This window comes from Chanodichthys erythropterus, chromosome 3 (assembly GCF_024489055.1).
Source record: "Chanodichthys erythropterus isolate Z2021 chromosome 3, ASM2448905v1, whole genome shotgun sequence".
Classification (NCBI taxonomy): domain Eukaryota; kingdom Metazoa; phylum Chordata; class Actinopteri; order Cypriniformes; family Xenocyprididae; genus Chanodichthys; species Chanodichthys erythropterus.
In genome coordinates, this window is record NC_090223.1 from 39,972,322 (window position 1) to 39,994,092 (window position 21,771).

Below are 21,771 nucleotides of genomic sequence, written 5' to 3' on the forward strand. Positions count from 1 at the left end.
CATTTTTTTCAACCAATTTGGATTTATTTTTTTAGCCAGCAATATGGTAATATAGTAAAAGGCGTGTTTTTGCTTACCCCTAAATAGGGGCAAATTTGTGGGGTATTTTAAGCTGAAACTTGACCAGACCAGAGACTTATATTACATCATGTGAAAGAGGGCATAATGGGTGCCTTTTAACCCAACCTGCTGGGTTTGTCCATATTTAACCCAACTTGGGTTGTTTTTAACTCAGCATTTTTTAGAGTGTAATGGAACGAAACTCGCTGTTCTTTTGAACTTGCTATTCATCAAAGAAAATAACATTATCACAGTTTAGACAAAAAAAATTAGCACCATTAATAAGAAATGGTTCTTGAGCAGCAAATCATCATAATGATTTCTGAAGGATCATGTGACTCTGAAGACTGGAGTAATGATGCTGAAAATATTATATTTTCAGATATTTTTTCTCTAGTTCAGTGTCGCCAAACAACAGAGTGAGTAGTGCGACAGCTGTTTTCCCACCTTTTTGGCCAATCAAATTTGAGCAAATTACATTTTACAGGTATGTCATACACACATTATGACATCCATATGTACTGTAAGACCCCTCTTGCCTGCTCTCTTCGGTAATAGAGATAACAGACATCTTGTGATAATAAATCTGAAGTGTTCTCATAAGGGGCTTAATGTTCTTTCTAATCTGAGATCATTTCCTTTAAATGGGAGCAATAGAGGAGCAATGGTGGGAATTTGATTTATGAGCAAGGAAGAGCCTGTCATTTTGCTGCCTCTCCCTTTAATAAAACAATATGAAACCTGCCTTCATAAGAAAGTGTTACAAAGAAAGAACAACTGAGAAACAGCAAAGCTGAAACATTTCAGAAACGGATACTGCCAGCACCGGCAACGTAGGAATGTCTTTGTCTCGTTTAATGACATTTTGTTGGAGATAAATGTTTTAAGAGGCGGAGGAGCCAATAGAGCAGTAGATGTGCGTGGATTATTACCCATGTTTCAGCTGACGTGTCTGCCAAAAATCAAAGTGTGAGATCACTGATGGAGGAGTAACAGTTTATTCCATTTGAACCTTTCAAATTACCAGTGAAATGTGGAGGTCAGTATACAGTCTACAGAGCTTGTAGTGTCATGGCTCTGCTGGAACCCATTGGAGGTAGTTTGTGTTTATTTAACATGGCTGCCAAATCTTGCTAGTACTGTGACATTTCTAAGAGGGTGCAGACAAGTTTGTGATAGTTATAAATATTGAAGTGTTGATAAATTGATTACGTGTGGCTTGAGGGCACATTTTTTCTTCCGGTATCGGATAACTCAGGGGTGTGTGTGTAATATATGTCTCTTTTGTGAGTCAAAGTCACATAGTACATTTATTTCCACATTTGAAAAATATAATAATTACATTATACATTATATTATTTTTCTATACATATTTTTCACATTTTGAATCATTTATAAGTTTGCGGTCAACACAATTTTCTATGTATCTTCTGCTATATTTCCTATGTATCCTCCAAAGCTACATTTATTTGATGAAAAAAATACTGTAAAAATGATAATATTGTGAAATATTATTACAATTTAAAATAACTTTTTAAAGTGTAATTTATTCCTTTGATGTCAAAGCTGTATTTTCAGCATCATTACTCCAGTCTTCAGTGATCCTTCAGAAATCAGTCTAATATGATGATTTGATGCTCAAGAAACATTTCTGATTATTATCAACAGTTGTGCTACTTAATATTTTTGTGGAAACGGCCAAACATTTTTCAGTATTCTTTGATGAATAAAAAGTTCAAAAGAACAGCATAGAAATTTTTTGTAACATTATTGGTGTATGCGGAAAGAAAATTATATGCTTGTGATTATTATGATTTTTCTTTTATGGTTATTTCTATGATTAATCCTTTCCAACATATTATTCTTGTATTATCTATTTATGCTTACCAGGCCTTTTGGTTAACCTTACATATCTAAAATTTGTTATTACCCAAAAGGCTGAGACATGCAATTTTAATCTTCTGACTTGTTATCTTGTTATCTTACTTGGAATTAAGGTACAGATACATTTGCATAAGGTCTAGACATGGTTAACCTATGCTTTTGAGTTTTGACCCTTCTGCTTCTACAGTGTTAAAACCACAATGTTTAGCTACGTTTGCAGAATGTAATGCGAAGAGTCCAGAGCTGATTCTCAGAATCGATTTACTAGTTTAGATATTGGCGACGATATTGCTCAGGGCTCTCTTGCATCTTGCTCATAGGGCCCTTCTCTCCTTTGCTCTTCTGATAATATTATTTTACTCAGAGATATCTGGTTAAAGACTTGCTTATGTTAGCTACTTTGTTACTTACTATTAAAAGTTGATTGTTATTTAGAAATGTATCTAGATATTCATCGTTTTATTATTTTTATGGATCATTTTATTCTTTACTAATAAATAAAATAATTTTTATCCATTACTTCCCCATCTGACTGGGTCTCACTGCATCAATTCTAACTGTCTTTATTAAATATTAGGGGTGTGACAAGACAGGTAGCTCACGATACGAGACACGAGATTGAGTTCACGAGAACGAGACAAGATTTTCAAAAACAAAATATTCTGAAGGTGTATTTGAAATGTTTTAACTAATCATCTTGTAATGAATGTCATTTCAGTTCTACTTTCTGAGTATGAATTATCATATGCAGTAAAAGACAACAATCAAGCACTGTAAAAAGCAAACTGACTTCTCTCCTGTATGATTTCATACGAGTCTCTTCAGGCCTTACTGTACATGATTTATGAGCTTCTACAACTTTTGACCTCCTAACTGAACTCCTTTCCACAAACTGATCATAGAAATAAAAAGAGTATAAATAAAAATGGTAAAACTTTACAATAAGGTCTCATTTATTAACATTAATGTATTAAAGGGTTAGTTCACCCAAAAATGAAAATTCTGTCATTAATTACTCACGCTCATGCCGTTCCACACCTGTAAGACCTTCATTAATCTTCAGAACTCAAATTAAGATATTTTAGTTGAAATCCGATGGTCAGTGAGCCCTCCATAGCCAGCAATGACACTTCCTCTCTCAAGATCCATTAATGTACTAAAAACATATTTAAATCAGTTCATGTGAGTACAGTGGTTCAATATTAATATTATAAAGCAACAAGAATATTTTTGGAGCGCCAATAAAACAAAATAATTTGACTTATGATTTCAAAACACTGCTTCATGAAGCATCTAAGCATCGTCACACCCCTAATAAATATCTTTTAAAAAAATGACAGATCCCATATATATATATATATATATATATATATATATATATATATATATATATATATATATATATATATATATATATATATGGTACTGTACATCTTTATTCCAGTTGATGATTAGTAAACAATATCTTATCGGACATACTGCTTAGTGAATGGAGGAGTGCTGATTGTGCTTCCTTTCAAGGAAACGCCTTGGGCTTTAGTACCCTCATTAAGAAAAGTAGGTCAGGCGATGTGTGAATATGCGTTTACCTCTGTCTTGCCCTATAGTGACATATGAGAAAGAAAGACATACACGCATATATGAAGAGACAGAGCTTACTGTATTTGACTTACTAAGTGGCACAAAGTGAAAAGGACAATGAATATTGTATGGCTGGAGATTTGGAGCCTGGGGAAAGGGGAACATTTGGTAGGGAAACCAGGGTCTTCTGGCCCATCCCCCAGCATGCTCTGTTGCAGCAGCACAGTGCAAACCTGCATGATAGTGCCAGTGAGAGATGGGTCAGACAGGGTTCCTGTGAGTTTAGTATTCTGCTCTGAGCCGAGGGTTTACATTCACAGTTGCACTGGCAGCGAGAGCCTCACAACCGTAGCTATGGTTACAGCATATTTCATGCACCAATCACAGAGAGTGAGCTGTGACAGAAAATCCAATGAGGGCTTTTTTGTCTTCTCCACTTCAAAAAACCTTCTGCGCTACTAGGTTATGAGCACTGGACACTACTGCACTCTGGACATGTTATACTGTATCATAATAATGCATTGTGATAAATTCTAGTAAAGCTGTCATGAATGTGTCATGAATATCTATACACATTCATGACAGCTTTGCTTTCGTAGAATGAATCTGAATATTTTTTTATGATATTAATTTGGGGGAAGAGGATTTCATTGTCAGTGTTTACATATATATCCAATTTAAATTACAGTTGCATCCTGTTTGTTACTTCAATTCAAATTCAGTAATGGAATTTCCATTCTTAATAAAATTCTGAATGGCGCACAGTCTTAAAATCTACATCCTGTTTATGTTATTTTGTGTGTGTTATTCACAGATTTTCACCACTGCACCATGCAGCTCTCAATGGAAATGTGGAGGTTATATCACTGCTGCTGGAGTCTCAGGCCTTAGTGGACATCAGGGACCAGAAAGGTACCAGCAAAACATAAATGTAAAGTGTCAACTTTACATTGGCATCCTCAAATGAAATATTTGATCCGTTTTGTCACACAGATAAAAAGTACAGCATTGCTTTAGATTTGACTTCCAAGAGATCTTAAACATGCTTAACTCTCCATATATATTTTAGGAATGTGTAGTGCAGTAATATCAGATGTCTTTCCTCTGGTGTTCCAGGGATGCGACCTCTGCATTATGCAGCGTGGCAGGGAAAGTCCGAACCCATGAAGTTGCTGCTGAAGTCAGGCTCCTCAGTGAACGGTCAGTCTGATGAGGGTCAGATCCCCCTGCACCTGGCCGCTCAGCACGGACACTATGACGTAGTGAGTACCCACTGCTACAACACCATGCCCACTCTTCTTCAAAGACTTCATATGAGCACCAGTGTTTGATAAAAGATGGATACTGACAACTTGGAATCAGATTTTTGAAGCTAGATCATCCCACACACACGCACACACATGCATTTAATGAAAATCACAAGCCAGACACTTCACCTCTTTCTCTGTTTCTACCACTTAGTGAAGAGGAAGCTTCAGTAGATACTGTGATACTGATACTGGCTATTACTCTATGACACTGTGCGTTTTGGTTACGTGATGATCCTGGTTCCAGTGGCCTTAATTCATTGCACAGCTTTTTATTTTATTTTATTTTATTTTTTAAATGTTACCAAACACCACAGTAGTCTATATTTCAGCATAAAAATTACAGCTAGCCAAACTGAAGAAAAATTAAATGGATCCAGATCACATTATAATCAATGAAGCTGTCTCTGAATCTCTTATTTACATTGCACCTACACTTTGTTTGTTATAATGAGACGATTCGAGCAAGCAGAACTCAGCACTGAACATAAAAGCCGGCTTTTTGAGCGATGATGGATTCTGACTGACTTAAACACCTCTGATTGACCACTGTGTTCAAGAGATCAAACAGATATGTCTGAGATTGCTCAAAGCTGCTGAAACATTTTGTAAATGGAAACATTTTACTTTCTCCAGAGCGCAAACACAGATACACACTGGAGCGTTCGCCAAATCTTTTTCACCAATATGGTATTATTACAGTGTCAGCTAAGGGTGCTCTTGCTTTCGTTTGATAGTGCTTAGCACCCCCGTAGAACCGTTGAAGTGGTGCTATGCAGTGTTCTAATATATATATATATATAATATATATTATATATATATATATATATATAATATATATATATATATATATATATATATATATATATATATATATATATATATATATTATATATATATGCACATTATATATATACAGTACAGTCCAAAAGTTTGGAACCACTAAGATTTTTAATGTTTTTAAAAGAAGTTTCGTCTGCTCACCAAGGCTACATTTATTTAATTAAAAATACAGTAAAAACAGTAATATTGTGAAATATTATTACAATTTAAAATAACTGTGTACTATTTGAATATATTTGACAAAGTAATTTATTCCTGTGATGCAAAGCTGAATTTTCAGCATCGTTACTCCAGTCTTCAGTGTCACATGATCCTTCAGAAATCACTCTAATATGCTGATCTGCTGCTCAAGAAACATTTAATGTGTACAATTGTACAAAATATTTGTGTACAATATTTTTTTTCAGGATTATTTGATTAATAGAAAGTTCAAAAGAACAGTGTTTATCTGAAATCTAATCTTTTGTAACATTATAAATGTCTTTACTGACGCTTTTGATTGATTTAATGCATCCTTGCTGAATAAAAGTATTAATTTCTTAAATTTCTTAAAAAAAAAAAAAAAAAAAAATTCTTACTGACCCCAAACTTTTGAACTGTAGTGTATAATGCTACAGAAGCTTTGTATTTCAGATAAATGCTGTTCTTTTGAACTTTCTATTCATCAAGGAATCCTGAATAAAAAGTACACAACTGTTTTCAACATTGAAAATAATCATAAATGTTTCTTGAGCAGCAGATCATCATATTAGAATGATTTCTGAAGGATCATGTGACACTGAAGACTGGAGTAATGATGCTGAAAATTCAGCTTTGCATCACAGGAATAAATTACTTTGTCAAATATATTTAAATAGTACACAGTTATTTTAAATTGTAATAATATTTCACAATATTACTGTTTTTTATTGTATTTTTAATTAAATAAATGTAGCCTTGGTGAGCAGACGAAACTTCTTTTAAAAACATTAAAAATCTTAGTGGTTCCAAACTTTTGGACTGTACTGTATATATATAATGTGCAATTTAAGACAATATCGGCTGTGGTAGTGATATATGTAAACCTTCAAGATTAGCTGACAGCTGGTAAACAACTAACAGCTGGCTACCTGTCCACAGTCTGAGATGCTTCTGCAGCACCAGTCAAACCCCTGCATAGTGGACAATGCTGGGAAGACTCCATTGGACTTGGCTTGTGAATTTGGCCGAGTTGGGGTGAGTCACATGTTGTTTTTTTATTTATTTTTTTGGTAGTGTCTAATTATTTTTATATCTTTTTTTCTGTTTTTCTGTCAGTAATTGGCTTTTTTGTGTGTGTATGGTCATCTGTTTGCCCTGCAGGTGGTCCAGCTGCTACTGAGCAGTAACATGTGTGCAGCTCTGTTGGAGGCCAAGCCCGGAGACTCGACTGATCCCAACGGCACCAGCCCACTGCATCTCGCTGCCAAGAACGGACACATCGACATCATCAGGTGAGCACTCTGAGCCCCAAGATTCGGATGGAAAGACAGGATGCATGACTTGAATGCTTTTCTAAGAATAGAAGTCACACCTCCAGTACGCTTCTCCAGATCTCAGGCTGTCTGTGCCGGGTAGATGTTGCACCTTTGTTTACCAGACACTTAAAGTAAATCAGGTCACTTTTTCAAGCCACTAAAACACCTCGGAAGAAGAAAACTTGGTGAAGCTTTAAAATAAGGGTTTTTTTTGTTAACATTAGTTACTGCGTTAGGTGTCATTAATTAACAATAAGCAAAAGATTTTCATATTATTTATTAATCTAGGTTAAATTTTTATTAATTGAAATTGTTTATTATTAACATAATACATAAGACATTCATTTATGTTAATATTTATAACTTGAAATGTTAAAAATTGTACACGTAGACTCTAGTGTATATATAGAAATAAGCATTCAAATTTGATGCTCTGAAAGGACGGGGTCATCCAGTGCATGCTGAAATTCTCATTTTCATGAGACAGACAGAAGCTGCTGGCAGGATTTGCGCCTCATATATTACGAGCGATAATACATCACACATAGGAATTTCTCGTAACGCATCTGTAAACCTGTTGTTTGTGTGAAAGGAAATATATTTTCATATCATATATCTAAGCCTGATGAGCCACCGTTTTACAGTCCACAGCAGCACGGTGTAAGAAACAATCCAGATAATCACTGTGGCTTCAACACCAGAGGAATGCTTTAAATTTCAGTGCAGGCAGACTCCGATATTGTGTGTATTGATTAAAACGTGTAGCAGTTCTGGCATGGAACAGGAATGTTTGAGTGAAATTTTAAGAGAAGACAATTGAATCATTTATCTTTGTGAAGAGAGAAGTGCTAGCAAAATGATGTTCTGTTTATGAATTCACTTGTTCATATATTTGTGTTCATATCAGGCAGGCGATTGTTTACCTTCTCAATAAGTGTTACATGTGTGACTATAATCAAGCTGCAGCAAGTTTTTGCATGGTCAAGCTACAGTCTTCATCTGTCAAGCCTACATAATTGAATTTTTAAAGGATTAAATACACATTGCATGTCACTTATATCTGTGTGCACACAATGCAAGGACGGTTAATAAAGCAGAGCATTACCAAGTATGTATGTTCAACTTCACAACAACCAGATTGGTTTCATTTACGTTTATGCAATTTGAAGACACTTTTACACAGAGCGACTTGCACTGCATTCAAACTATACGTATTTTCAGTTCTTTCATTCCCTGGGAATCAGACCCATGACCTTAAATTTTATAAAGATTAATTATTTATATGAAATTTTAAAAAGATTAATTATTTCTTTAGACTGAAATTGATTTTTAAAGGCCTTTCACGTGTGTTTTTAAGTTTAAAAATGTAAGACACAGTGCAGTGGAAGGAAAAACAAAAAAAGTTCTTTTCTTTTAACTTTGGCACATTTTTTAAAACGTGTTATCCACGAGATGCTGCAAAAGACATGATCAGAACAATCAAATATGTCTGCCTGGTGCATGTTTACATAGAAAAACACTGGAAAATCAGTGCTATGGATGCAAAAAATGCATTCTGTGTATTTCAATGAATTAACAGTCCTGTTTATATGCAATAAACTTATAACTTAGATTACATCTTTGTAAGGAAAGAAAGATAATTTGCATTGTACCATTGTACCTTGAATCACTGCATTTAATCTGAACCAGCAGTTTTCATTTTAAGAGCTAAGAAAGTTGTTTTATTCATGGTCAGAAGCATAATCAAAACATTGTAACTTGTACTGGAGCTCTGGGATGGAAATGTAGATGGGGAGGGGAAAGCCTACATTATATTAATGAAAGCTGACTTTATGAGCCATTGGTGTGATGTGACGCCGGGCCCCACTGTGTATGTTTGAGTGTTAATGGATCCATGTGCTTGATGAAGTGAGTCTCCGCAAACAGACACGCTCTCACTGATGTTAATGGGCATCCAATGAGCATGTGATGATGATGCAGGTGGCGTGTGCAGGTCAGAAGCCCTGGATTTACTGCCGCTCATGAGAAAGGAGTGGAAACAGGCAGTCACCCAACATGTAATACAATAACCATGTTTCACAAAGCCATTTCTGCTCCAATGGCTTCAAACGGAATTGCAAAACCAGTAATTCCCCAATACATTATTTGGATCAAGGGGTCCAGATGTCCATGGTCTGAACTACATTATTCTGGGGATGAAATAAAAAAAATGTTTTCCATTGATGGCCCTTGAGTGTAAACGTGTAATAGGCTATAATTAACACTAGTTATGAAATACATAAATACATATTATCCAAAATAAATTTTTATATAAAAAGTATTGTATTTTATTTTAGCCACTGCTTTACAGAGTATATAAAAAAAAAAAAAAAACACAACTTCATGTTTTATCTCACCATGCATTTCCACACTCACCCATTTTGACTGAGCCATTAATCTTCAGCATGTGTTATGAGATCTGTGCATTATCAGAACTGGCCTGGAGCTCAGAAATTGGCTAATTAGAGAAACTCTTTGATGAGCTGTAAGTCAATTATCATGTGACTTCCCACTGCATTATCATCTAAATGCCCAGAGGTCCTCATGTAACTATTTACATTGGATGAGAAATCTATTGCTCCAGATCTCGGCTCAGCCGTGCATTTCGTGCATCGGCATACAAGCCCAAGGGAGTTAGAAACTGGACAAGTGGTGTCCTCAGCATTAGCTGCTAGATCTGTGCACCTGCTTGTGATGAAGGGCATCGTTCCTTCTTTCCACAGGGAATGTGAGCATGGTTGAGTCTGCACGTACGCGGCTGTATTCCTCTGGGTGTGCCAGGCACCATCCACTCCCTAATACAACACACTGCCATCCATCATTGTGACAGCCAGACCTCCTTCATGATCAGACAGAGATGAGAGGAAGATCAGAGGTGTTCTGCACTGTTCTGTCTTTGTACCATGCTAATGCTACACTGCACGTCAAACATTTAGTTGGACGACCAAAACATTAATCACAGTGCATCCCAAATGTTCCATATATGATTGATTTATATAAAACAAATTTCTTTCTTTCTTTCTTTCTTTCTTTCTTTCTTTCTTTCTTTCTTTCTTTCTTTCTTTCTTTCTTTCTTTCTTTCTTTCTTTCTTTCTTTCTTTCTTTCTTTCTTTCTTTCTTTCTTTCTTTCTTTCTTTCTTTCTTTCTTTCTTTCTTTTATCTATTTATTTTTTCAATTACCCATCCAGTGGATATCTAAAATGAAACTGCTTTTTAAATGTAAACTCTCTGGTTGTGATTATGATAATGATGAACGGGTTCAGTCTCAAGCCCTGTGGAACTTTCTGAATGATCAGTGCAGTTGCCAATAAGGATCAATACTCTGTGTCAAGCATGTGACTTTGTTAATGTACATTCTAGTGCAGGGGTGTCAAACTCATTTTAAAGGATTAGTTCACTTCAGAATTCAACTTTCCTGATAATTTACTAACCCTCATGTCATCCAAGATGTTCATGTCTTTCTTTATTCAGTTGAAAAGAAATGAAGGTTTTTGATGAAAACATTCCAGGATTTTTCTCCTTAAAGTGGACTTCAGTGGCCTCCAAATGGTCGAAGGTCAAAATTACAGTTTCAGTGCAGCTTCATAGAGCTCTACAGCCGAGGAATAAGGGTCTTATCAAGTTAAACAGTCGGCCATTGTCTAAAAAAAAATAAATAAAAAAAAAAAAATTACTTTTTAACCATAAAATGCTCATCTTGCACTGCTTTGCGATGTGCCAGGCATTATGTAATCATGTTTACAAAGCAAACGTGCAAAGTCTAAGTCAAATGGCCTTTACAAATAAAAAAGGTAAAACAACGATGTTGGATGATTTTGAAGTTGGAGGAGAAAATGAGATGGAGTTTTTCGCCCTACCATGGCACTTCCGCATAGCGCAACGCAGAGCTAGTAAATGACGAACATTTTTATTTTTTAGGAAATGACTGATTGTTTTGCTAGTTAAGACCCATATTCGTGTAGAAACCTTTGAAGCTGCACTAGTCCATTATATGGAGAAAAATCCTGGAATGTTTTCCTCAAAAACCTTAATTTCTTTTCGGCTGAAGAAAGAAAGACATGAACATCTTGGATGAGATGGGGGTGACTATTTGAATGAATTTTAATTCATGTCAAAAGCCAGCTCGGAGTAAATTTCACTTTATACTGGGCTTTTTTTTCTAAATCTTGTACCTAATCAAAGGGGGTACCAGGGTTATTATTTTTAAATATAATTTATTCCTCTGTTGTCAAAGCTGAATTTTCGGCATCATTCCAGTCTTCAGTGTCACATGATCCTTCAGAAATCATTTTAATATGGTGATTTGCCGCTCAAAAAACATTATTATTATCAATGTTGAAAACAGCTGTGCTGCTTAATATTTTTGTTTGTGGAAACAGTAATACACCATTCAAAAATTTGGCATACGAAGCAAACAAACTAAGAAATGACAAGCTACTCAACTTAGATTGTATCTCATAAAGTGTATAAATAAAGTGTATCACTCATCATTGATTAGCCTGCCTGGATTGTAAGTGTTGCAGTGCCACACATTAGAATAAGGTGGATGTGCTCGCACAGCACCCACACCTCCCTCTCTCTCCAATCCAGCACGAGTCCAGCTCTGATCAGCCTGGAGCTAATTATAGGCCACGTGAATGTACAGGTTACAGCAACAGAGCATGGGCTATCGCAAGGCTGTTAATTACATCATTAATCCAGTAACCCTAGAGGCCGTACACACCGGCCAACCCTAAATAGATTGATGCAGTGAGGGAAAATATGAAAGCAGGCTTCATTTGTTGTTCATATCTGTGAAAGAAATGGATCATGACACCTCTAACCAAAGCTGTTACCTTCATATTAAAACGCTGTCTCCTAAAGTCAGTGTCATGTACGTGTGTTAACGCTCTCATACCTTTAATTAACACAATGTGTGTGGCCATTTGCCCACTAGCAGAAACGCCAGTTTCCGATGTGGGCCAATGCTAAGTGACGGACGGCTCAGCACACAGTCAGACCAATGAGCGCACACCCAGCCAGTTAATATGGTATTTAATCTCCTGTGTTTTCCAAGAGAGGTCGAGCACGAGAGGGCATTATGTGAAGCTAAAACGGGTCATTTTGATAGCTAATTATAGGGGTGGTGTCTGATGCTGGGCCAGGGCCAAGTTTTCCACTCTCACCCTGTTTCCCATCCTCCTCTCTGAAGCCATGACTCAGGCCACCTGTGTTTGCTGATGTCCCGCTGCTGTAATTGAATTTACTCTAGTGACAGAAGGTCATGCTCTATCTAATAGAGGTTCTTCAGTCTTCAGGTGGCTGATTGGGGCTTTTTGGGGGGCAATTTGTAGTGCTTACAAGTTTAATCTAATTAAATGGCTCTCTGGAATACTTGATTCTGATTGGTCAAATGTGGCATTTTGCAGTCAAATATTTTTACTAAACTGTATATTCTACTTGGCAACACATTTCATAAACTGCCTCTCGTATTACTCTGTGGTTTCTTTTTTCTCATATAATAAAATAATTTAATAACTTAAGAAATTCATGTCTATTTATCTTGTAAGTAGCTGTATAAGCAGGATAATGTACAGTACAGCCAGCTTGTTATTATTGCACAATAAACCTCATTAGGAAGAGGATCACTTATGTCTGTAATGATTTTATATTATCCCTTACATGTGTGCTGGAAACATGAGGACAATATTAAGAAGTTTAAAATGAAAATCTAGGCATAAAATCTCAGGTTTGATCACAGTGATTGCATCAGACAAGTTACTAATTTTGTCCTCTCTCAATAGACTGCTGATCCAGGCGGGCATCGATATCAACAGGCAGACCAAAGCGGGCACTGCCCTCCATGAGGCTGCACTGTGTGGGAAGACTGATGTAGTGCGCCTCCTGCTGGATGTAAGTAGACCGAGATAGAGAAACTTTATTGATACCTGAAGGGAATTTAGGGTGCAACACAGCAGCCTAATAAAATAAAATGAGTAATTTATAGTTGACAAAAGGCACCAACGTTGAATTAATTGACTGATTGATCAACCCACACTGTTTGTGATTACATTGATTTGTGGTAATGTTTTAAGAGCATACCTGACCATTATACTTAAGGTTACATAATTGTCTTAATCCAGCTTTCTAGCAAACAGCCCACTCATTTAGTCTCGTCTAGTTAATTTCAATGACATGGTGGTTTCCTGCAGATTTGGCCTGTTAGGTGGTCTATTTTTTTCCATCAACTGAAAAGGTTGGATATCCACTGCCCTATCCCAACACTAAACATTCAATTAGTTATTGTTATAGTGAATTTAGAAGTGTCCAGGCAGAGTTTTTAGTCTCATATACCCTCTTATAGAAATGGTAAATAAAAAGATCAAACTTTTATATTTTATTGAGAAACATTTGTACCATGTTAGTCAATTGGATCTCAAACATTATTTAATATTGCTTTAAAGGGATAGTTCACCCAAAAATGAAAATTCTGACATCATTTACTCTATGATCCTCATGTTCCAAACCTGTAAGTCTTTCATTCATATTCTCAAAACAAATGAAGATTTTTTGAATGAAATCTGTGCGATTTCTGTCCCTTCATAGACTGCTACGCGAGTACCATTTTGATGCTTCAAAACGTTCATAAAGTGATTGTAAAACTAATCCATATGAATCGAGCGATTTAGTCCAAATTCTCTGAAGAGACACAATTGCTTTATATGATGAACAGATTGAATTTAGGCATTTATTCATGTATAAACATTGATCAGTAAATAAACAGAAGCTCAACCGAACCTGCTTGAAGTGAAAGAACAAACCTCTTGCAGAAGCTCAAACATGCTGCGTAACACAAGTGTTAGCAAGGTTGCAGACAGACAGATGAAGATCAGGATAAAGTTCGATTTCAGAGTTTAATAATAATCCAACAGGCAAGTAACAGAAGGTAGTGGCAACACATTCACAAACAAGACCGGACAAACACTGAGTTAAGGTGAGGAACTAAAATTCACATGGTGATGAACTAAATGATGAACAGCTGTGATGGCAGATTAGTGTCCATGGAAACTGATGACTGGCTGGAAACTCAGACAAAAGGAACACATTTGACTAATGAAAACAAACTATAAGTCCATGAAAACTGAAACTAACTGAACGTACGTGTGACATTACGCCCCCTCCGAAATGGCCTCCCACAGATAAGGGAGGGAAGGCGGGGGCTCTGGAGGTGGGCGAGGTGGTGGCGAAGAGATGGCAAGAGGAACGGAGGCGAAGGGATGGTGAGGAGGACGACTAATCCCCGGGGGGCGATGATGGAGAGTGCCCGATGCAGCACACCCAGAGCTCGGCAGTGCCCACGGCAGAGGGAGGGAGGAGCCAAGATGTTGCTATAGCCAACGGCATCCGGAGGACGCCAGAGTGCCCGAGGACTGAGGCGTAGCCAGAGAGAAGGAGGAACCCACTGAAGCCGTAGGGGTGGAGAGACTGAGTGCAGCTGAAGGCTTGCAAGTACGTGGCGAAAGTAGAATGACCACTGACCAAGGGGGAGCCAGTGGGACAAGGGAAGCCAGTGGAGCCGCAAAGCCGAGGGTCTCTGGTAGAGCCAAGGGTGGGAGGAGCCAAAGTGGAGACAACAAGTGGACGGGCAAAGATGGAGCGAAGGGATCAGAGGCCGAAGGCAGAGCCACGGGATCCTATTGCTTGGGTGAGGCTGGTGGTTGCAAGGCTTCACGTCGCAGCAAGGCATTCCCGGGGAAGACGAAGCGCTGCAGGCATCCAGCAGAGGCGGGCTGGAGGACTGGCTAAGCTTTGCGGTGAAGGTGACAGAGGTAAGCATGACCTGATCAATAATGGTAATCCTAGTTCCCAACAGGTCAATGAAACAGTCTCAGTGCTGTCTTGAAACAGCAATGATTAAGAACAGATAATACCAGGTTGGAGGCAGTGCCTCCATGTCCAAATCTATCAGCCAGTCCTCGTTGTCCAATTCCACCAGATTTCCCTCTGCCACTGCTGTCGCTGGCTCACACCTCTGGTCAGACTCACTCTGGGGCTCCGCATCCAGAGCAATTGTTGGCGCTGTCCCTTCCTTTTCGGACTCTGGCTCACTCATCGTGGCGAGTGGTCGCGATGAGTTCTTCTTGGTCGAGGGTGGTGGTGGGCTGAGCTGTATCCTGGATCGGGGACAGACGCTCTCCAGCCAACTGATGTTGGCCTTCCTCCTTTCAAGTCCTGAGGTGTCTGAAAGGTCTACAGGGTGGTGGTAGTTGGCCCCGATCCAGAACAGCGATTTGAGGGTCTCATCATCGTAGGGACAGGTGACGACAAGATGGCAGAATAACAAAAAAATAAAAAAATCAATGCTCTTTTGGCTAATCACAGCGAATTTTGCTGCATAATCCATTTATTGGTCTGGTCTTCTGTTAGCAAGGTTGCAGACAGACAGATGAAGATCAGGATAAAGTTCAAATGCAGAGTTTAATAATAATCCAACAGGCAAGTGACAGAAGGTAGTAGCAACACAGACCAGACAAAGACTTGAGTGAAGGTGAGAACTAAAATACACATGGTGATGAACTAAATGATGAACAGGCGGCAGATTATTGTCCGTGGAAACTGATGTGTGGCGGGAAACTCAAACAAAGGAACACATTTGACTAATGAAAACAAACTAAAAGTCCATGAAAACTGAAACTAACTGAACATAAGTGTGACAACAAGAATAAACCTTGCGGTTCTCGCATGTCAAGTGAACATGCTTGAGCTTCCTTTTACCACAACTGATGTGTGTTGATGAATGTTCATATGTGAATAAAAGCCTAATTAAGTCTGTTCATCTCATAAAACTATCAAGTCTCTTCAGAAAATTTGGATTAAACCACTCAATTCAAATGGGTTAGTTTTACAATCTCTTTGTGAACTTTTTGAAGCGTCAAAGTGGTAGTAAAGTGGACTGTCAGTGGAGGGACAGAAATTCCTCAGATTTCATTAACAATGTCTTCATTTGTGTTCTGAACATGAACGAAATTTTTACAGGTTTGGAATGACATTAGGGTTAGTAATTAATGACAGAATTTTCATTTTTGGGTGAACTAACCCTTTAACCTTCACCCTTACAGAGTGGCATCAATGCAGCAGTGAGAAACACATACAGCCAGACAGCGCTGGACATCGTCTATCAGTTCACCGCTACACAGGCCAGCCGGGAAATCAAGCAGATGCTACGAGGTAAGACAACGGGATGGCAAAAAACTGAAGACATTTTTTCTGTTGTGTAAATATACATCACGTACAATATTTATTCATGTTTATGTGGATGTGTATAAATGTTTATAAGTAATGTGTAGTAGATTATACAGTTTATGTCTGCTGATCTCTATGCAGATGCCTCAGCTGCCTTGCAGGTCAGGGCCCTGAAGGACTACTGCAACAATTACGACCTGACTAGCCTTAACATAAAGGCAGGAGACGTTATCACGGTAATATTCCTAAGACCTGCTCTGAATAAATTCAAAATCTTTGAAACGCTTGATTTAAACAGTTTGTTTTACTCTCATGTATTATTAAAATTTCAAACAGTGTTAAATATGCAGACATTTTTAAAAATTCACATTGTCTCAATTTTGGGTCGCATTAGAAATTCCACATTAATCCTTTGTAATCATAGTAGTTAGTTCAGTGCAAATTCACAATTTCTCAACAGAGGGCAGTGTTGCCTGTGTTTTTCCCCGGACTTTCAAAAATAATCCTTGCCAGGGAAAATATGATCTCATCTTGCTCTTTAGTATGATATTTGGAATGGTCTCTTTTCCTTCAATTCAGAAATGTTCCAGGGTTTAGTGCAAAGGTCTGAAGTCACAAAAATCACAGAACTGCCCCAAATATTTGCAAATAAATCATTTATCGACATTTATTCTGTTTTATTCTAGGCCTGTTTGGTTAAGTATCTGTTGTTGTTTTTTATATGGTTTGAAAAAATTCCCTCACAAAGATAAAAAAAAATAAATAAATTGAAAATCAAATATAGGGCAAACATTGACATAAAATATAAAATATACACTACTAAAATTAATTTAAAAAAATAAATAATGGCCTAAACCAAACACCTAAAACTTTTATTCAGTATGGACACATTAAATTGAACAAAAGTGACAGTTGCAAAAGATTTGAACTTTCTATTCATCAGAGAATACTGAAATAAAATGTAAAAAATAAAATGTAGTAAGAATCATGTGACACTGTAGACTGCAGTGACAGCTTTGCCATTACAGGAATAAATTACATTTTAAAATATATTAAAATAGAAAAGAGTTGTTTTAAATTAAAATAATATTTCACAAGATAATACTGCATTTGCTCTATCTTTGATTAAAGAAATGCAGCCTGGATTAGATGTCTTTCAAAGACATTTAAACATTATACTAACCTTAAACCTTTGAACGGTATAGTGTATAAAATTAAAATAATTAACATTAAAATAATATTAGACTTCTCAAAATTTCTGACAATGCATCAATGAATAGACTTTGAATTAATAAATTTAATTGTGGCATTACAAAGTATTAAAAGTGTCCAGACAATGTATATTTCCATTATAGATGATGGATGATTATGATTCTGTCTAGGTTCTGGAGCAACATTCAGATGGGAGGTGGAAGGGCTGCATCCATGATAACCGCACAGGAAATGACAGAGTGGGCTACTTCCCCTCCAGCATGGTCGAAGTGATCAGTAAGAGGCCTGGGGCTGTGGGTAAGAGACGACAACGGGCGGGTCAGTGCTGCCTCTTTCTGAGACCTCACACACTCACAGATGCATAAGTAATGCTGCTGAACTCACATGACCCTGATTCTGTTCACAGCCAGCTGTTCATGATGCTCATGTGCACTGGATTGAGAGCCAGACAGGGCCATCTGCTTTTGTGGCAACAACAACAGGGCTAATATAGAGCTCTTTTCTCATCTCATAATGCTGTCTCATGCTCCCAAAAAGAAAGATGGTCATTAATAGTACCTTAAGTAGTGGCCTCGCCTCTATCCATACTTTGACAGAACAGCAGATCTCAATGGATTGAACCCTTTAGGTCTAAACACTGTTCTGTTACTCCAACACTCAAACATTGGTCAGTGTTTCTCTCACTATAGCGAATAACAGTCCTTATTTCTTCACTGATGGCACTGATACAGGGTCACCGGGTACATACTAGTGTTTCTAGATCTTTCTTAGTTCACGTTGGCCAATAAGTACCTCTTCATCTGTGCTGGAGAAGAGAAGAGAAGAGAAGAGAAGAGAAGAGAAGAGAAGAGAAGAGAAGAGAAGAGAAGAGAAGAGAAGAGAAGAGAAGAGAAGAGACCCCTAAACTCCCCCTAAATAGATTTTTAGTTTGTCACTCAAGAATCATTGGGCAACAGAGCACTCTTTTGTGCACTCCTGCGGATGTATATGATCCATACAGTGCACTCTTTCCATTCAGAGGGTTTATGTCCTGTCTCTATATTGGAATGGCAGCAGGGGTCTAATCTATGTGTTCACTGTGTCTCATGCTTCACTAAGTATCCATGTCTGTGTCTCTACATCTGCTGCTCGGTCTCCTCCACTCCATCCACATTTTTGTGCCCCACTCTTAATGCCGTTGCGCTTTTTAGAATATTTCAGCTCCTTTCTTATACTCCCTTTTTTACTAAAATTACAGTTTATATGAAAAAAAACAACATCGTGTAATTGATATATTTTCTATTATATTAATGTAATTAGTGAAAGGAGGACAAACATCTCAAACAATCCCTGCTGTGCTCATAGTGAACCTAAATGGTCAAATTGCACATTCGCACACCCACACACAGACTTGAAAAGAGTCACGCATACTAAACTTCTCATTTGAGAAGATCGCTCTACAGTATTTCTCCTCAGGCACTTACAGAGACAAGCATACAAGCACCAGCTCATTTCCAATTCATTTCACTAACCTTGCATTTCCACACATCACCTCTATTTCGAATCGATGCATATTTTGAGTGTCCGCACATACAAATATCATTCTGACATCATTCTTGAAGAAATAGTTATAGCCATTTCACTCCATTCGCACACATTGAACAGCTCGAAGTGAAAAACAAGCGTTTTCTTCCTTTTAATTTGTCTTTTTGCTGTTTTGAATTTTGTGATTGGTTGTGATTTTTGTGTTGGGTTAATTTGCTTTCCCTCTCTTATGTGTAATTGTTTTGTTTGTTGTGGTGGTGGTGGTTGCTGTGTTGTCGTATCTAGGTTCATGGAGTACAGTCACTTGTACCCAACAGTATCAAAAGATACAGCTCTGTGCGCCGGTGTGCGGCCCCGTGTCGCCCGCCGTTGCCATGGTGAATGGGGACTCGTATCATGAGATTCATATCCTGCCGCCTCCTCCACCTCCGCCACCACATTCCCATCTGCCACTTTTCACTTCCTTTGGCTATAACAGGTCCCCAAACACCTCAGGAGAGCCGCACAGTGGACAAGGTACAGATACCCTAATCTGTCTCCACTGTTGTATTATTATTTATTATTATTATTGTTATTATTATTATTATTATTCACAAAGCTTTAAGGAATGTGCTAAATTACAGTATTTTGTCATTTAAATAATAAATTAGTTCCACTAATTCCTTAAAGTTTTCTGAAAATATTTTTCTGAAATTATTATTTCTGAATTTTACATTTAATTTAAAATTAAATACATTTAAATTTATTTTTCTGACATTATTTTGGTTGTTTTGATTTTTTTTTTTTTTTTAGAGGCCAAGAATGATCAAGATTTGGCTAGTAAGTTATTTTTTAACCAGCACAAAAGAGGTTCATGGGCCTCTCTTTGTTGAAGCTGTTATCTCTCCTCTTTTACCCCTAAATTTCCCTGATTTGATGCTACATTTTCCCTCTTTGTGATGACCACACTTGGGATTCGCTCCACTGCCCCCTTCAACCGTTCACTCTTACACGTGATCAATAGGGAATGCACAGCCAGCCTCTCACCCCTCCATACCTGCATCTCTGCACAACCATTTGTCTGTCACTGAACATCTGTCTGTTTCAACTCTCCTTCGTCTCAACTTTACTGATCTGTCCGTTCATACTAACTCTTATCCTTTCAGCGATGTGTATCAAAACAAACTTTGATACTGGTACGGAGCATGAAGATATTCTTATGTACTCTGGATCACAGTCAGTTGTAATATGAATATGTTTGTTTTAGTTGTAAATGATCAGTAATCGTCAGGCCCACAAGGAAACTGTGCCTTCAGAACTCTGTAGATTTCAGCAGTGTCCAAAGCAAAGAACTTTGACTAATCTATTTCAGCTGTCAGTAAAAGTGCTGAGCTCTCAGTAGAATGTTTAAATTAAGAATTCTGCTTATTTTCTTTTAAAAACAGCAACAAAATCTGCACATTCCATCTGGGCCTGGTAATCATGAAACAAACCTAAAGGGACAGTTGAACCAAAAATTCTGTCATAATTCACTCACTATTATGTCGTTCCAAACCTGTTTTTCTTCTGTGTAACATAAAAGAAAAGAAAAAAAATGATTATTTTTTTCATACAATGAAAGTCAATGGAGTCCATAATAACTCATTGGATAAAAACAATTTCTTATTTTGTGTTCACAAACGAAAGTCATACAGTTTTATAATGACATGGGGGTGAATAAATTATGACATGGGGGTGAATAAATTTTTTTAAAACAATATTATAAAGATTGGTGAGACTCACTCTTCAGTGATTAGAGACCATTACCATATGATGTTATTGCATTTAATTTATATTTAGCCACAAAAACGTTCACTTGTGGTTTGATGTTTTTGGAGTCCCTAATGAACTATGCTCCTGTAATGCACTGCAACTCCTCTTGTTGTTAAACCTACTTTCATATATAATCATATATCTCTGTATATATTATATATGTTTTACCTATGTGTATGTGTAAATCAAGGCATATATATATGTATATACACATATATACAGTACATGTTTCTTCTTATATATTTCATGTACCTCTGTATATAAATGTTCATATATATTTGTGTTAGATATACAGTATATATATGCGTGCTTGCCTTGCGTGTGTGTTTGAAAGAGAGAGAGAGAGAGAGAGAGAGAGAGAGAGAGAGAGAGAGAGAGACATGTAGTCAAACAGATTGCTAAAGCGCATAGATATAGTTTAGATTTCCTCTTTCCTGACCTGTCCAGAAGTCCTCTGATCCCGGGCAGGTGGCCAAGCCAGGGCGCAGTTAATGATGGTTTCTGTGTTAAAGGTTCTCGCGGCTCAGAGTCCAGTCCACATGGCTCACCCACCCCAGCCGGTGGTCCCCAGGGCGGCAGCAGCGAGGAGATCTGGGTTCTGCGCAAACCTGTGGCAGGTAACAGCAGGGCTGCCTCTTCCACCTCCTCCTCTTCCTCTTCTCTCATGACTCCTCCTGCTTTGCCACGCTCCTGGTGCAGCTGCTGTACTCCTGACCTCAGAAACCTCCTCAGCTGCAGGCGTGTCGGCGCACCGAAAGACTCTCATTTGCTCAGTCACAGTAACATCCAGGGAGTCGTTCCCTCAAGAGCAC

The 21,771-nt window shown here is 37.6% G+C and overlaps 1 protein-coding gene across 8 annotated transcripts in view; it reads left to right on the forward strand.

Moving 5' to 3' along the window:
• Window positions 1-21,771, forward strand: part of caskin1 (CASK interacting protein 1) — a 107,088-nt gene that overhangs the window by 69,458 nt on the left and 15,859 nt on the right. For 4 of the 8 annotated variants that reach the window (XM_067382241.1, XM_067382243.1, XM_067382247.1 and 1 more), the window contains exons 3-13: window positions 4,340-4,437; window positions 4,642-4,787; window positions 6,795-6,890; window positions 7,017-7,147; window positions 12,994-13,102; window positions 16,309-16,417; window positions 16,574-16,668; window positions 17,815-17,962; window positions 19,454-19,684; window positions 19,961-19,987; window positions 21,472-21,576. In XM_067382241.1, coding sequence (XP_067238342.1) covers window positions 4,340-4,437; window positions 4,642-4,787; window positions 6,795-6,890; window positions 7,017-7,147; window positions 12,994-13,102; window positions 16,309-16,417; window positions 16,574-16,668; window positions 17,815-17,962; window positions 19,454-19,684; window positions 19,961-19,987; window positions 21,472-21,576 — 1,295 coding nt within the window. Of the gene's footprint in view, window positions 1-4,339; window positions 4,438-4,641; window positions 4,788-6,794; window positions 6,891-7,016; window positions 7,148-12,993; window positions 13,103-14,658; window positions 15,019-16,308; window positions 16,418-16,573; window positions 16,669-17,814; window positions 17,963-19,453; window positions 19,685-19,960; window positions 19,988-21,471; window positions 21,577-21,771 lie in introns of those variants that run through there. The other 4 variants (XM_067382242.1, XM_067382249.1, XM_067382245.1 and 1 more) reach the window with 3 other exon arrangements.